This window comes from Elgaria multicarinata, chromosome 8 (assembly GCF_023053635.1).
Source record: "Elgaria multicarinata webbii isolate HBS135686 ecotype San Diego chromosome 8, rElgMul1.1.pri, whole genome shotgun sequence".
In the NCBI taxonomy this organism is placed as follows: Eukaryota; Metazoa; Chordata; class Lepidosauria; order Squamata; family Anguidae; genus Elgaria; species Elgaria multicarinata.
In genome coordinates, this window is record NC_086178.1 from 60,627,727 (window position 1) to 60,646,240 (window position 18,514).

At 41.2% G+C, this 18,514-nt stretch overlaps 1 protein-coding gene across 1 annotated transcript in view; it reads left to right on the top strand.

Annotated features, from left to right (window-relative positions):
- Positions 1–18,514, top strand: part of SORCS3 (sortilin related VPS10 domain containing receptor 3) — a 526,629-nt gene that overhangs the window by 394,638 nt on the left and 113,477 nt on the right. The window contains exons 8-9 of the mRNA XM_063133247.1: positions 9,618–9,707; positions 10,755–10,934. Of these exons, the coding sequence (XP_062989317.1) occupies positions 9,618–9,707; positions 10,755–10,934 (270 nt within the window). The remainder of the gene's footprint in view (positions 1–9,617; positions 9,708–10,754; positions 10,935–18,514) is intronic.

The window sequence follows — 18,514 nt, forward strand, 5'->3', positions numbered from 1 at the left end:
GCTAGATTATGCCTACTTTTGGCTCTGGCTTCACCCACTTTTGGTTCTGGCGTTGTCCACTTTTGGCTCAGGTTCCATCCACCATCCACTGCAGCTCAGGCAGACTTTTCCTCTGGCCAAAAACCATTCATTAGAAAAAATAGGAATCACTGATATGTAACGACCATTGGGAATGGCCATAATATTCTGCCTCTTGATAGGTTTCCATCCCAGCACTGCCACCTCTCAATGATGTGATGGCCAGCACTACTTGTTGTAGCTGGGACATGTGGGAGTGGATGAATTTATAATGTGGAAATTACTTCCATCCATCAGGGTCTGTAAAATGTTTTCTGCCTTTAGTTGCTGGCCCTGGGCATCTTGCTCTCAAGCTCTGTTCTTACATCTCTTAAAAGGGAACATTCACAAGTAACCTTACTTGACAGGGTTGCTATGATGGCAGCCTAGGACTATAAAGCACATTACATATCACAAGATGTATAAAAATATACTTCCGTATATTAATAAAGTGATGAGTGCATACGGCATCTACGATGGCTCGGTGGGGAGGATAGAGTATTGTTTCTGCTGAAAATAGTGATTCCTTGCTCTTGCCAGAAAATAACTCCCAAAACTGTTTGGACAGTTTCAGAGTTGCATACACACTGAGCTCGTGCTGCCAAGATTGTCATTGTCATGCAATCTGAGGTTTAAAGAGACAGATTTGGGACTGCCTCTTCCCTGTTTAAAAGGGTGGGGGTGATGGGACTGGGTGCCCTTTAGAACAAAGGTGGGCAACCTCAGGCCTATGGGGGACAAGTCCAGCTCTCTGGGATTCCAGAGAGATGGCCATGCCCCCCTTCCCTGGCCCCATCCCCTGGCCACAAACACCAATTGTTTGGTGGCTTTCCAGGTTCTGTGCAGTTTTCTTCATTCGAAAAGGTTGACATGCCATCTCTTAAGGCTTAGTTACGAACAGCAAGAGCTCTCAGGTGTGATCCTATGCGTGTTTGGACAGGAAAAAAATTCTATGACTCCCAGCATGCCCCGGATAGCATAGCTGGCTGGGGCATGCTGGAAATTGTAGGACTTTTTAAGGGATTGCATCCTAAAGCTATAATATGCTAATTTTTAATTATTATTATTTTATTTTGCCCCCCTTAATTTCCTTTGGAATATGGTCCCCAGGAACTTGGCCCTTAAGCTGCAAGAGGTTCCCTGCCCCTGCTTTAGAATGTATCCTCCAATCCAGTTCCCACACTCAAAGGGGAGAATCCAACTAAAGTCTTACATAGAGTAGACCTATTGAAATGACTGGGACATAACTTAATCATTACTAACTTAAATCACATTCATTTCAATTGGTCTACCTTGTGTAGGACTTTAGTTAGATTTTAACCAAAGGTTCTTGTGGCGACAAACAGATGCCCTATGAAGAGAGACTGAAAGAACTGGGCATGTTTAGCCTGGAGAAGAGAAGATTGAGGGGAGACATGATAGCACTCTTCAAATACTTAAAAGGTTGTCACACAGAGGAGGGCCAGGATCTCTTCTCGATCCTCCCAGAGTGCAGGACACGGAATAACGGGCTCAAGTTAAAGGAAGCCAGATTCCAGCAGGACATCAGGAAAAACTTCCTGACTGTTAGAGCAGTATGACAATGGAATCAGTTACCTACGGAGGTTGTGGGCTCTCCCACACTAGAGGCATTCAAGAGGCAGCTGGACAAGCATCTGTCAGGGATGCTTTAGGGTGGATTCCTGCATTGAGCAGGGGGTTGGACTCGATGGCCTTGTAGGCCCCTTCCAACTCTGCTATTCTATGATTTTATGATTCTATCTTAGTTGCCCAAAGGATAATGAAGGAGGGGGAATTCATTGTTGGAGGAAGTCAGCGCAACAAAAGAATCAAAAGCATCCTTTGCATGCATGCCTTCCCCTTGCAGTTCGTCCCACCATCACCCCATAAATTATACAGGAGTCTCTACTCGGCTAGGAATACAAAGAATGTATAAAAGTCAGAATTCCAGCCTTCTGATTGTATCAGACAGATTCTGGTGGGTATGTCCAATAATTGCCAACACCTGTCACCCCGGGGGTTTTGCAACAGGGAAAGAATGTCATATTTTGTAATGTTGCGCTGCAGAAAGTATAGTTGTGCCTCATCTCAACAACTCAGGTGCTGGAGGCATCTTAATGTTTTTTTTTGTAGCCAGCCCTAATTCCAGACAAAATTATTTCACTCGTTTAAGAGTGATGCACTGCAGAATTAATGATAAAATCCTACATTCCTCTGATTCTGAAAATCTTCCGCTGCTCTGAAAACAGAGTTGTTCTTCATCTTTTCTTTTTTTTCTACCATTCTCTGTCAAAGGCAGAGATGTGTCCAGAGTGGATCAGACATGAAATCTCTGTGCATTATGACCAGTCTTAGTGGCGCCTTTGAATGACAGCTTCTCTATAGAAATACACCACCATCCAGAGATGATATGATTGCTGGGGGTGTTATTGATGCTATGGCAATATAAAAGGCTGAAATTTCAGAGGATGGGGGGAAAGACGAAAACATATCTGCAAAGGGAATTTTCTGTGCTTTATTGGAAATCTTAAAAGGCAGTAAATGTTTGCTATAATAAAGAAGACTTCGATATATTCTTCCTCAAAAATCCTGCCTGCCTGCCAAAGCAAGCACTACAAAATGGAAATTTCAGCTCTTAGAATTTTTATACTGAATGGTGGTGAGGTTTTCTTTTAGAAGATACCCCTCTTACCAAAAGGGTAAATCTCTGATACAGGATTTTATATATTTTATTATCAGGGTGTCGAGGAAATATTGCAGATCATTGTGAAACCAGACATAAAAAAAATCTAACCCAGGCTGGATCTACACTAGTCTTATAACGTTGCTAGTGTCCTTTTCTAACGTGGTTCTCTGTATCATTTCTCTGTATCACGGGACACACTAGAGTGACTTACGTTTCGCTGCAATGGAACTTCAGGGCACATTGTTCAATTGTTTCCGTTGTTCTCCCTCTTCTGTGAGAGCTGCTGGGTTTGCTCCGCCCACTGCCTGCCTCATTCCTAGCCGGAAGGGTAATAGTCATAAGCACACACAAACCCCCTCCCCAAACACCTTAACACAAGTTCTAGGGAATTGCCTGAATGCATAGGAGCCAGCTGCTTTGCTGAAGCTAAGCAGGGCTGGGTCTGGTCAGAGTTTGGATGGGTGACCAAATTGAAAAGTTTTAGCAACAGCCCCGTTTAAGCCCCGCTGGTCATGAGTTTTGGACTAATCAACCGATGACCCAATTTGATTCAAATTTGGTATTTGAATTACTGTGCCAATTTTGGTGTCTTTATCTATAAAGTTTACGCAGATGTAAGCATTTGTTTAAAATCCTGCTCCTGCGCCCACAACAGCGGCTGGGACAAATCTTTTGCAAAAGGAGCACAATTAACGCTGGATGCATGGGACTACTTCACAATCAAAGCAGATTCTAAGATGGAAAACTTCTGAATCCTTTGCATGCAATTGTCAGTGATTGCACAGTATAACGCTGGTGTGATTTATCTGCTGTAGCAGATAAGATAGCAAACAGGGCGAAGGAAGGAGAACAGGAAGTGGGCAGAGCAAACCCAGCAGCTCTGAGAAAGGGAGAGGAAAATTACCGGTAGGCCGAGGCACATGAATCTGTAGCCACGCTGGAACTAAGAAATAGAACCTGTAAGTACAACTCATTTGCAACATTGGAGACCCAGGGTCACGTGACGCTGTGCGTCACAGTAACCCATTCAAAACGTTAGAATAACATTAGTGTAGATTCCCACCCAGATAAGCAATTATGAGTTTATGTTATTGAATGACACTGTTTTGATTTCATTTATTTATTTCATTTTAAATCACAGCAGACTTTAAGGAAAACACTATTTCACATTTGGAAAGTGCTTATGAAATGTGGTATGGTGGAAGTTTCTCCAGTGCATGTTGGATCTATTGGATCACTAACTCTTGATGCTTAGCACTAGAATTGCAATCAAATTTCTCCTAAAAAGAAATTGGAACAAAAAACTCTGAATAACTTCAAGGTATGCAGCAATGAGCAAACTTTGCTTGGCTCACTTAGATTTTTAAAAGCATGTCTTGTGAATAACTGAAAGAGAGAAAATTTGAAACCATTGGTGAAGCAAGAGCCCCATAACATATCACTTTCCTTGACTCCCAGTAGAAGGGGGAAAGCCTATTTTTGAATAGGAGAGAAGGGCTGGAGAAACAAATGACACTCAAGCATTGTCAGGAACATCATTTCCTGCCAGAGAAGATGGGATTTGCAATTTTCTTTGCCACTCAAATTAAATTGGGAGACAATCCCATCTTCCCCACCAGACTCACCATCATTTCCAGCTAAGGTGACCCTGAAAAGGTGTCTTCTGTGTCCAGTGAAGCTTTGTACTGCTTCACTGGTGGTGGTGGTGGGGATATTAGGTGACTGGTAGTGGTTGGACAAGGACAAGACATGCACAGTAAAAGCTGAATTCAAATGGGACCAGGCCCATATCAAAGTGGGGTGAGGATTTCTTAACTGGGGGTGTTCGTCTTTAAAGCACCCCCAATTATGAGTTAGCTCACATCACTAAAGGCAACTCAGTCAAAATATCTGATGGACTTCAGATGAAGTTAGAAGAGATCAAGTTAGTCCACTAAATAATGTGCAGGGAAACTGATAGGGGTGGACATCCCTGTTATGTTTATTTTTTAAGTAATAATGTTTTGTGTTTTATTATATCTTCTCTCTCTCTCTCTCTCTTTCTCTCTCTCTCTCTCTCTCTCTCTCTCTCTCTCTCTCTCTCACACACACACACACACACACACACTCACTCACTCTCTCTCTCTCTCTCTCTCTCACACACACACACACACACTTTTTTTCTTTATTGGCTGCTTTGAACTTTTTGGCAAAGGAAAAAGCCATCCTGCTGTAACCAGGATCAATATTGGGAAGATGCATTTTGTAAACAGGAATATGTCGATAGCAGAGGTGGCAGAAGGGAGAACTGGATCCACTGGCAGACCTCTGAGTGATGTGTAGTAGATTAGCAAGGATGTCTGTCTCCAGATTATTTCACCCTGAATTATACTGCTAAAGTTTAGAAGCTTGGGGTAAACAGAGATGGATTTTTGTGTGGAAGGACCTGTGAGCTCTGATCAGTTCTGGTACTTGAAACAAATTCCTGCTCAGAATTCTTTAAGTTGCAGTATGTGTCTTTTGCACTGGGCTTTGGCTGGTGGATCTCAGAGAGCTAGTAAAAAAGCAAAGTAGATCCTGGAAGTCTAAAAAGAGTACCTTCACACACAAGGAAATAAAATGTGCCCTGTTTACCAACCTTCCTCTACTGAGTCAGTATGCCTTCCTTGTTTTCACATCCTACGAGTCCTGGGTGGGTGTACACATTTCTTTTTGTTCATGCATGATTCACCATTTCTTGAATGAGTGCTAATGTACCAAGAGCGGAGGAAGCTGCCAAAGTGCTAGCACTGACTTTAGGTGAAACATTTTTATTCCAGACAGTAGTAATCTGCAATGCGGAAACAGTTATGATGCCCTCACCTCACCATAAGTGCTCAATATTAGCACTATATTCAAACAATAATAAAAGAATCAGTGCAACCATTCAAGAAGGCAAGAAAAACTGATAATACCCAATAGCCAAGGGTCGAGTCCAGAACCCTTGTCGTTTACCTTGTTGTTTTTACCTTGTTGTTTTATGGGATTTCTGTATGGGATACTGCAACAGAGCCTAATTTAACCAGATCCTTGTATACGGGAGGGTCTTCACTGCTTGCTCTCTCATCCTGCAGTGGGTCAGACTGAGCCATTTTATGCAAGGTATGTGGGGCTTTTTCTGCCCTGAATTTAAAAAGGGGAACAACAAAATAAAGCTCCCACTTTTAAGAGAAAACAGCCCGGGGCAGCTTCTGTGACATGGGTGAGCAAAAGAAGAATCTGTGTACCGACACTAGTCTATGAATCAGTGATCCATATAGAAAAGAAAGGAGATGTACAATTTTAGGGATGGAACAACCATATACTATCTATCAGGTGTAAGTTTTGGCTCATGATCTAAATATTTAAAGACCATGGCCTCATCTACACCGAGCAGGATATTGCACTATGAAAGGGGTATGAAAGCGGTATATAAAAGGCAAGAGCCACAGTACTGCTTTATAGTGGTACTGAAGTGCACTAACAACTGTTGGGGGCCATTGACATATACCATATTCCGCTTTCATACCACTATATCCTGCTTAGTGTGGCTCCTGCCTTTTATATACCGCTTTCATATCACTTTCATAGTGCAATATCCAGCATGGCATAGTTGAGTCCCATAATTTTAGAATTTCTACCAACGTTTTCAGGTTTTGAATTCCAAGATGAAAATAGCTTCCTTCTCGGGTAAAACCTCTGTAGGATTTCTAAGGGAAACTAATGGAGTCTCAATAAGATTTCCTTAGGGTTCTGAATGATTTACAAGACAAAACATGACTTGACTTATCTTTCAGTGCATATGTCATCTAGATGAAAGGAGAGCCCTGTTGCCAAAGCAAAGCAAGTCAGGATCAAGGGATACTACAAAGAATGCCCATCAAACCTCTTTCAGCCCCCAAGGCAAGAGTAAAGGAAAGGGAAACCAAATAACATTGCTTGCTTGAAGGCAGTGTATGGTTTGCCTTATGCTGAGGACCAGGGTGTGGTTCTATCATGTTGTGCTTCTGCTGCAGGGCTCTCCTTTTTTATTTCATTGGGCTTAATAATACATAGTCACTTGGTAGAAAGGGATCATTGGACATGAACTCAGTTGGAATTTCTCACTGTATTCTTTGTGCTTTTCTAGATCATATATTACTGCCTCAAGAATATCTTTTCTTGGCTGTTATGAAATTGCACACTTATTCTTAGCCTTATTAATTGGGTATCTGAGTAGAGTTGTCTTAAAAAAAACTTCATGGAAGGTTTGAATGCTACACGTGGGAGGAGTAATGCAGTCACTTTATTGCTGTAAACAGAGAACGAGAGAATATTGTTTACTTTAATGGAAATAACAGTTGATTGCAATTGCCTATTGATGGGCATGTGAATTCCCTCCTCTATATCAGGGCTGGGCAACTTGTGACTCTCCATGTTTTGGCCAACAACTCCCATCATCCTTCACTGTTGGCTATGCTGGCTACGGCTGATGGGAGATGTAGACAGGAATCACTGGAGGTCCTCAAGTTGTCCACCCCTTGTTCTATATAGTTTGGTGCTCTTTGGTATGCTTTGATTTGTAGCAGTACTACAGGAATTCCCTTTGCTTCCATTTCGTAATGATATGGGTGAGTTTCCCATTGTTCTATGGATTACTGTTTTTCAAGCCCCACAATGGGCCTGATCCTGTTTTGTTTGTTTGTGGTGGGAGCAGAAAAGTTGTAACATACATGCATTCCGGTTAGTCAACAAGACTAACTGTTGCCTAAGAAGAATCTGTGGCACAAGAAGGAATAATGTTCAACTGCATGATTCTGCATCAAGCTCATCTTGAATGTCTTTTCTAGTCTATCCTTTCTTCTGATGCATAGTGCACTGTTCTTGAAACACACATGTCAAATGTTTATATTTTATTCTTTAAAAAAAAACTTCAGAGAAGATTCTTCCTTTGCATCTTCAGTACCATGTTTTCTTGTCTTTTAATTTGCAGATATGGGAAATACCATTCGCCATCATATTGGAAACACACTTTTTGAATATCTAAGATTAGGATCCAAATCTCCCTTAACTTTCTCCATGACTAAATCATCTCACTCCGCCCCCCCCCCCCCCGCCCCAACAGATGCAGAATCTATTAGGGCACAAACCTGTGGATTAGGAGCCCAAACTATTGAGCATTCCAGTCTCGAAGGCTCCATTCCATCCAAAGCCCTGCTGACAAGGATCAGTAGCCAGATCTACACCAAGCAGGACATGACACTTTGAAAATGGTTTGAAAATTGTATATGCAGCGTGTCCTGGGCCCTAACATTTGTCACTACTGCTATAGATCTTCTTAAAGCAGTAGTGTAGCTCCTGCCAGTGTAGGCATTTTTTGTCTCCTGTCCTCCAAAAAGGAAAATCAGATAGGCCTCCCTCTCTATTACTTTGGAGTTCCTACTTCATAGAGGGAGCACAGCAGACACTTCTACAGTGGCTCAGAGTAGCCAAGCAGGGTGTGTTGGTGAGTCTCCAACATTTGAAAGAAAGTGTTTCCCCCTCCCCACCCTGAACAATCCTCTCATCTCTGGGATGCTCTCTAGTGACAATAGGATTGCTCTCTTGGGCTAGATCCATACTACTGCTTTATAGCAGTACTGAAATGCACTGATAACGGTTGGGGAACAATCCACATTCCATATACTGCTTTCATAATGTTATATTCTGCTTTTTATTCCACATTGGTAATGATTTGAAACAAGGTGTAGATCTGGCCCAGATCTCCTTTGAGCTATTCAGATGAGCTTACATCTCTGTGGAACTGGAGACATTAGTCAATTTATAATTTATCCAGTGCCATGTGCTTGGATATCTCATTTCTGTTAAAGCATTTAATATTTTATTATGATCACTATACCATTATGTTTATCAAGTTATTAGGCAACTTATAGCAATGCTTAGCTAGAGCATTTTTGTTTTTGTTTTCTCTATGTAACATCTTGCATTTCCCAGAGCTGAACCATTTTGAAACCTAACATTGTTCTTAAATATCTTGGCAATCACCTGAAGTGTGAGCCACCAAAATGTGTGATGGGAATTTTCTCTATTCTTTTATGTATTTGATAAAAAAGAAGTGCAGAACCATAGTCAATCCAAAATGGGCCTGTTATGAACTGACCTGTTACGAACAACTCTTGCCACTTTGTGCACTTATAATTTCCCTTTAAATTCATCTGCTGACAGTGTCTTCTGTGTTGTATTCATCTGGTTTGTATGAGAGTGTAAAAAGGAGAGGGGCATTACAAAGACTGTATTCTCCTTGTCGACTAAACCGGTTACTCTCAAAAGGAGAGATTAGATTGGTTTAGCAAGTCTTGTTCTTACAAAATCCATGCTAGCAGCTAGCAATTTCCAATGTTACAAATTGATTGCTTTAAAATTCTAACAATTTTCTAGGTATTGAAGTCAAACTAATGAGACTATAGTTCACAACGTTAGCCTGGCTTCGATACTCAGAAATTGTTAGGACAAATTATAAAGCAATCAGTCTACAAACACCTCAAAAAAGGGTTTGTTTTCTAATAACCGCTTGGCTTTGGTGCAAATGAGCCTAGCCCTGTTTCACTCCTTTTTCTGAAACTCAGTGGATAAATCATGTCAAAATTGAAGTATGTGGTTGTGCATGCAATGGAGAATAGAAACCAAGATGAAATTTAGAATAATGTGATTGTGAATTAATATTTCAGATGTATTGACCCTGCTGGGTTTCATTTTAGGATTTGCAGAGTTCTTTCAACAATTATCTTGGATTACTATTCTGAAACAAACAAAAAAGGGCTTTCAGATTTTCCAGGGAGTAACAGAATGTATGTGTTTAAATAGGCATTCATTCTATCATTTTTGGGCATTTGCACAGGTGACTGCTGGTGGAAGAGCAAATTACTATGTGTCCTACAAAAGAGAACCCTTCACCCAGATAAAATTGCCCAAGTACTCACTACCAAAGGTAAATGTGCTTTTTATAAACAGTTTTGAGAATCAGAAAGAATGTGACAGAAAGAGAAGATCTGATTTGTGTCTTGCATTTCTTATCCTTCATAAAAAAAAATCCCTTTGATTTTTATTTACATTTCTATCCATTCTTCAACTTGTGGCATGGCTGCACAACCTGTGACTCACCAACCAAATCCAACTTCTGCTAGCCCAACAGGTGCATAGGAATCCCCTTGTTTTCTCTGTAAGGCTTCTGTTGGGCCACCATATGTTGCTGGTGAACTGCATTTATCTTGGATGTCTCTCACTTTGTGATTAAGTCTGGTGGAGACCATTTTGTCTTCAGTCCACTGAAAAGCATACAGCTGGTTTACTGAGAGCTGCTTTAAATAGAAATCAGCAGACTTTTCTCCCCCACCCTTCTATTTTGTGTCCAGGTGGTTGTCTGAGTAGTAGGCTGAGAAGTAGCTGTGGTGGTGATGGTATTGGCAGCACACATGTGGTTCTGATAGTTGCTAGGAAAGGCACTTTGTGAATATACTGCTGTCATTTTCATTTCCAGGGCTGAATGTTTCACTTGGTAGCTATCCTGAATCTAAATGGAGGGATACATTGAAGCTTGAACCCCTCTTATTGTTGGAGCTGAATCTCTCTTGTAGAAAGCTCAACTTCACTGTCTTGACTAGTTTTTAGCTCCACTTTCTGTGTCTTCTGGGTAAAAGAAAATCCTTTAGACTCTGAGGCCATGAATCTTCCAGGAGCAATAAAACATGCATATGTATAAATATAAAATGAAGTAGGATGGGACTCCTTCAAGGACTCTGGAATATCCTTTCTTCCCTATTATCTACCCTGTAGCCATTTTAAAATTAAAAACATACAAATAAGGAAAGCCTGAATATGGTAATTTATTGGCTTGGTCTAATGGAAAATTGTTTAACATCACTCATAACTCATGGTCCTTCCCTGCTGTGGCATAAGTCATAGTAATTGCTTTGTGTCCCAAAGGGCAAAGAAATATAAAGATCAGGGGTAATAAGCCTTTTATCTTCCTTAACAGGACATGCATATTATCAGCACAGATGAGAATCAGGTGTTTGCCGCAGTTCAAGAATGGAATCAAAATGACACGTACAACCTTTACATCTCTGACACCCGAGGAATCTACTTCACCCTGGCCTTGGAGAACGTCAAGAGCAACCGAGGACTTGAAGGAAATGTCATTATTGACCTTTATGAGGTATGCATCCAAAGTCACCTTGAGGCAACCCTTCCTCTTATGAGGATAAAGATCACTTCTCAGTTGGGTTGTGAACTAATTAAAAGGATTGTGGTCTCTTAGCTATCACAGGGATGGGCAGTAGGGCGATCTTTCTAGATTTCCTGGTAGAACACTGGGTGATTTACAGTAACTCAGCAAGGATGTGTGACTCCTAGTTGTTTAACAATGGCAGCCACAAAATGACCCCCATCACCACCACCTCTGCCACCTGAATTATGTTGCTGAAATCTAGAAAGACAGAGGTAATTAGGAATGGATTTTTGTTTGGAAGGGCTATGAGTTCGATTCAGTTCTGATACTCAGAACAAAGTCCTGGGCCTTCAATTCTTTAATCCTAAGTGTACATCTTTTTGCATCAGGCCCTGGTTGGTAGACCTTGTGGTTTTAGTAACAAAGAAAGTCGATAAGAAAGAAAGTAGATAAGAAATCGTATTTTCTATGAACTATCGTATTTTCATTGAAAATCTGAATTCAGAATTTTTCACAGTACAGTACAGTATATTAATAAAAACATTTTGAGGATTAGAATAAAACCACTGGTTTGCAATGAAGAACTCACGGGATGCCTGCCCTGCGGGTTCGCCAAGCGCTGCCTGCTGGCCCAGCTGAGTGCTTGGTGCTGCGCAAGTCTGGGGGCTCCAGAAAGTATGAAATTGCTCCGGCACACCATTAGCATACCGGGAGAATTGTGCACTTTATAGAAGCTCTGGAAAGCACACTTTGCCTCCTTCCCCACTGGCCCTCTTAATCCAGGGGAATTGAGCCCTTGCCAGATGCCCCCAAGAACATGCTTTCCCTCCCCCTGTGCCAGTCGGGGCCTGAAACGGCCCCTTAACACTTATGTTAAGAAGCCCTTTAAGGCCCCAATTGGCACAGGAGGGGCACGGGAAAGTGTGGCAGGGAAAATCTGCACACTTTCTGGAGGTCTGGAAAGTGTGCTTTACTGCCCCCACATGTCAATCAGGGCCTGAAAGGACCTCTTAATTGGTATGGGGGAGGAGATTTTGCCACATCGCTAATCACTGGTTATTTTCTTTTTTACTGTTTATTAGGCCAGCTAAATTCCACATGCAAATAACATTGGTTAGAAATTCAATAGAGTGTAAAGAGCCACTTTAACCAATGTTAGAATGTCCATGCTGGCAATCATTACTGGCACTACTGACAATCATTATTGGCAGCTCTCAAAGGCAATAGGCAGAATTCTTTTCCAACTATGCTATCAGACATCTATTACCTGGAAATGATTGGGAGTGTATATCTCCATCTACCAGGGAGGCCAAATTACTACTTCTAAGCTATGTCACTCCAGAGCAGTTCATGGAAGTTAATTAATTTGGGTAGTCATATACAATGGGCACATCTGAAAGTTGCCTGGGTCCACAGCCATCTGTGAGCTGACATCTTCTTTAAAATGTTGGCAATTATGTAAACATATGCTGGAACCCTTGGGAGTTCTGCTTGCTAGTTGTTTTTGCTGGCAGCTTTTGTTACATATGAAATCTCAAATGGAAATGAAGGTGATGGAAACTTCACGTGGTAGAAAATCTTCCTGCAGTGTTATGTTTTGCTGTGGATGTAGCTTCATCTTTTGCTTGTCACCATTTGTCATTATTTCTTCCATTGGGACAGATTTGATATCCTGTTTGAGCATAAATATTCACTCACAGTGTTGACTAATAATTAGGAGAATAAACTGATTTTTCTGATAGTTTAAAGTTGACTGTTTATCTCTGCAACTGGCAAGCAGGATCCCATAGCTGTCTAACTGTAGGGTGAGACAGGATGAATTTGGACCTCTACAAATCCCATCACCAAGACCAATGATACCTCTAGTTTGGATGCAGCTCCACTTTTTAGGCTTGCCAGTAGTGAACACAGCAACATCTTTGATCCTCAGAGGAATGGATATTACACAATGCTACAATTCAGAAATATAATTTACAATATCCATAGAAGCCTAGAAAAACACTGTTTGAATCATAATTAAGGTTATTCTTTCAATGGAGTGTACATTCTTGATTTTTGAAGGGTCTGTAAGCAAATTTTCAATGAACTACCAGAAAAAACTTCTCCCCATTTGAGCCTAAAACCAATGGAGTAAAGTGATATGCTCTTCTTTAAAAATTCCATGTATACTGAGAAGCACCCATCTTATTAAGATGTATATTCCTAGAAATATGATTAATTGTGTTATAGTTTCTGAACTTCCTTGATATTCTTATTTCAAGTTAGCTTAGGCAGTCTCTTTTTTCATGGATTTTTGTTTCTCATTCACCATTCTCAACTGAATAAAGGTTGTATGAAATTCAGTTCTGTAGCATTTTCACTGACTAGATAGACCAATAGAAGATACAGTCCCTCTGCCTCTGGGTAGCCTGATTCTAATGAAACATTTACATTTAAAGGGATTCCATGAGTGCATGGATAAATTTAGTTGGGGAATGGATTAACTATGTCACATTTCCTGGAACAATTCCATAAACTTGATCCTAGACTCTTATCAGATTGTAAATAGATCTACACCTGCAGCCCTTTCGCAATGGAAGAGGCATTCTCCCGGAGGTTCCCCGCACACACAACACTGATCTGTACCACAGTTAGAGGAGTACTGTTGCGGGAGCACGTTTACCTCATTATGGCAGTTCCACATGTGTATCAGTAGAAGTGGCGGGGCTAGGGAGATGGGTATGGGGCACAGGAATGCAGACACACAGCAACACATGGGAGGATAGAAACTCCATCAAATATGCGCTCCTGCACAGAGATATGACTATAATTTTAAAAAATACACTCAGCGGTAAAACATGCTGATACCCATGCACATACCCCTCACAGCTAATTGGCTGTTTGCTGATCTTGGAACTCAGGCTGAACAACAATGACCTCATAAAGGGGGAGGCATACTGCAAACGTTCCTCGCAATGGATGCAAGAGAGCAAAAAAAAAAAAAACCCTGTGACAATAGCAGCGATAATACGGGAAGACTGAGAGGTAGACCCAAGATCAACACAGGAGTAAGTGAACATCATGTGGTCCATTAGTGACAACTGTGATACAATCCCGGAATAAATGACTGGTGTAGCCTTATGAAACAGTTGCTGGAAAGGTTATGCAAATAAATCCTTCTGATATTACTTAGCCACCTGTATGTGTTCAGAGGAACACATGGCTGTGAACAGTAACTGCATGAACACTAGAACTGGCCCTAAATCTCTGTGATGGGATTCCACTCATAGTCCTAGAATTGTAGTTCTTTGTAAATGCATTCCCATTTTCCCAAGCATCTACATATCCAGCTGGTTTTGAAGGTAGTCTAATTGATTTGGATTAGAGTTGCCGCTGGCACTCACATTAAAGTTCCAAAACAAATATGGAGGTTCCAGTTTGAGCAAACTGTCAGGAATTTCAAGAAACCAAAACCAGTTTCAGGGAGACAAAATTATTGGGTGTGGGTGTGGGTGGTAGGTTCCCACCTCCCTGAGTTTGAATAAATGGGAGTGTACATTAAGCTGCACTATTCAAACAGCCTTTTGCTTGAGTGGGCATGTCCTCAGAATACTGTGTGTAACAGCTACTACCCAATGTAGAAATCAGGGGGAAGGAAGTTGGATGGTTTTGAAGAAAGTGGGATAGTTAAGCCGGACTCAGTTTTGTCTCCCTGTAAAGAGGTGACATAGCTATACTTCCACCTGAGAAGAAGTGGGATTGAATCCCACCCCATCCCGCCCCACTTCTAGCACCGATTACAGCAGGAAGTGTGTTTTCCCTATCAGCTGGGTATTAGCAGGTGGGTTTCCTCTTCTGTTGTCAAGGTGTTGAGTAACAGGGCAGACATTTTGATGTCCATGTGCCATATTATTGGTGTGGAGCAGAAAAAAGCAGAAAGGGGACTCTGGAAAATAAGAGAGGATGGAAGGAAAGAAGGAAGGAAGGAAGTGGCGGCAGAATATAGAATTGGGGGCAACCTGGTGGCCTATGATGACAGGCTAGATCACCAAGCTTTGGACATAAGAACTGTATTTTCAAAAGGAGCAGGGATGGACAGAACTGTAAGTCTTATTCTTGCTGGGATTGTCCAGTTTTTGAGGTTAAATTTATTCCAACCCATTTCCACACAAGTTTGAGATTAAAGAAAATACTGAAATTTAAATGCATTTTTCATAATGTACCCATTGATGTATGCCATAATGCATTTTTCATAATCTATCTATTTTTATGCTCATTTTTGTGTGCATTTTTAAACATCTGCATTTTCCCCGAGTACTTTACATTGCTGAAATGCTATTTTGTGTTCACTTTTCTCAGATAAAAGCATTTTATGCACACATTGCCATGCTCTGCACATTTCCCTAATATGTGTGCATTTTTCCCAGTGATGAGCTGCCTCGAAAAGCTTGCAAAAATGCAGATTTCAGAATGCAACTTTATCTCAGCTGGCTGAAATATTTGGGAGGTGAGAATTAGGGAAAATTCTTAAAAGAACTCAATGGAGCAAATTTCTTAAATTTTAGAGGCAGTTCTCCTAAATCTCAAGTTTCAAAAAAGGTTGGCCTATCAAATGGTAGAGTGGTAAATTTTGAAGTGCAGATGTTCATCGTAACAGTCCCCATATCCACACCCCATATGCAGCTCCAGATTTTGGGGACCATTTGGCGAGATGTTCTCGATGAGCCCCCTCCCTCAGTAGCTCTTCCTTCTCACTGCCATTCCCACTAGCTACTGTTGCATTCCCACTTGCTTTCTTGACAGACGGAGAGCCAGTGAGCAAGTAGACAATAGCGTCTACTGCTCTTTCTTCTCACCACTGCCACTATCTAGGCCAGAGTGAGAGGCGGCAGAGGAACAAGCAAGATGCAATGGTAAAGAATGGTCAATGTGGTCCTGCTGGGGTGTGAACCCTTGGCAAGTGCCCAACTATGCCTACTTATTCCCCCCCTCAAAGTCAGCAAACCAGTCCCAGCTCCCCCCACCCCATCTCCACTATAATCAAATTAGTTTTAATTGCCCATTCAAGATCTTACCGCTACAAAACCATTCGCATTACAGCAGGGATAGCTCACAGCAAGATATTGTTGCTGCAAAAACCCATGCCCTCCCTCCCAGCTACTGTGAGGATTTCAGCTAAGCTCAGATGGAGCAGGAAAGTCTTGAGTGGGAGTTGGGGTGGCGGATGCTGTTATTGTCCCTGCTAATGAAAAGACCCTGGTGCTTCAACCCTGTGAGTCTTGGCTCCCCTACATTACTGGACCTAATCTAGCTTTCCAAGGGTTGGAGTGGGTAAGTTATTCATCTTCTTTCTACCCAGGGGCACAATTTGGAATTAGGGCTATTGCATAAGCCAGTAATGTGTATGAATAAAGAGGGACAGAATAGGGCTGTTAAGTTACTATTATGCAGAAAAAGGAAAAAAGCAATAGTTTTAGGAGTTCTGCTGCTGAAGAGGAATTCCTCTGGAGATGAGATTAAAGTCCTCTTACTGCGTTCTTAAGAAGCAATTTGTTTTTTGATAGGATATTTTGTGCTCACTTCCCCTGTGGATTTCAAAAATAGGTCTCTGTCTTTACTTGGGTAGTGTCAGAAGCCTTTGTAAGAAATACTTTCTGTATTTGAAATTACACTCTTTTTTGGTGCCTTTTTTTTCTGAGATACTTTTCCATTTTTCTGCCAGTAAGGAGAGAGACAGCTGATAAGCAATTCAGCAAGGTGATTGTAGTATAAATTATATTTCTGTGCTGTAGAATGAGTGAAGCTGGTGCAGGCTGTAGGACAAAGAATCGTAAAAACAGACATATAACATAGACGGCCTTCCCCGCACCTTTGTTTTACATAGATTGTAAGCCTATGCAGCAGGGCCTTGCTATTTACTGTTTTACTCTGTACAGCACCATGTACATTGATGGTGCTATATAAATAAATAATAATAAATAATAATAATCTTTCTTGGGTGCCACAACAATGAAACCCAAGGCCTAGTCAATTTTAAGTCATTCCATCTTATAGGAGCATTTTCTCCAAATTCCAGGAAACATTTTCAAACCCTGCAGAACTTTGTAGACAGGAACTGAGATTTACCAGAATCTGGAGGGTAGGTCGCACTAGTCATGTACAGAAGCTGCCTACACTGGTCTGAAGTACTGATGTTGCAATGAACCGATACATGAGGGTTTTGCTTGTGCCCATCAACTTTCCCCAACCTGGTGCCCTCCAGATAGGTTGGAGTACCCATCATCCCCAGCAAGCACAATTGGCCTGCTGGCTGGGGATGATAGAGGTTTTAGTTACACACATCTGAAGGGCATCAGGTCAGGGAAGGCTGTTCTACATTAAGCATTAAGAAAGTGTCCAGGGGTCCCAGACCCAATGGAACACATTTGATTTTGGCAAGTTTGCCATGGAACCAGGCAATATAAAGATCAGAATGGATTCCACCAAATCCTTTTCAGTCTACAATGGGTGGATAGGCCTATAATTTCCCTTTTAAGTCACATCTTTGTTGGGTATCTCAGGGGGATATAGAAGGCAAAACCTCTGTTTATTCTTAGGTAATTGCACATCTTATCCCTCCCAAACATTTATCTTCCAAGTATAAGGAAACATCCTTTGGAATTGTATGGGGCATTCATGAAGAGTTAGTGGATTGGCATGTCAGCCCATCATCTAAGAAGATTGTATGTGTGCCTCACATTTACTTGTTTGTAATTTATTTATATTATTCTCCATCTCAAGCGTTTGGAGAAAGTACCAATTCTTTATGCTCCTGCTAATTCTCACTTTTCTAGCTCCGTCCTGCAAAATACTGTCTCCACCTCCAGCCCACCCACCCCATACTTAAAATTAGGGCTTCTCCTGGCCATATCTACTCATTCCTGCTCCTCTAAATCTCCCCTGAAAAGTGGAGGTGCAAATGTTAGTCCACAATAGATTCTTAAGTTTCTTCCCATTTCTAGTGCTTCTATGAGCTCATTCTTCAGTTCAATTCAATCCAAACAATAAGAATGAGTAAGAGTGCATTTTTGAAGCATATTACTTTTCTTCTGAGCAGAGGGGCTATATGCAAGGTTGTGGGAGCTTATTGTAAAAAGGCTTGTTTACCCTGCCAGTGTTTTGAGTTCTTCTGCTACTTAGGCTCTGCAACATGCAATTATTATTATTATTATTATTATTATTATTATTATTATTATTATTATTTATTTATTTATATAGCACCATCAATGTACATGGTGCTGTACATAGTAAAACAGTAAATAGCAAGACTCTGCCGCATAGGCTTACAATCTAATAAAATCCTAGTAAAACAATAAGGAGGGGAAGAGAATGCAAACAGGTACAGGGTAGGGTAAAACTAACAGTATAAAGTCTGCACAACATCAAGTTTTAAAAGCTTTAGGAAAAAGAAAAGTAATGGACACCTGAGAACAAGGCAAACACCAGGCGAGTTGCCCTCATGCCATACTGTGAGCTTCCTACAGTAGATCCATAGCACCAATCCTGTCTGATCTCGGAAGTTAAGCAGTGTCAAGCCTGGTTAGTACTTG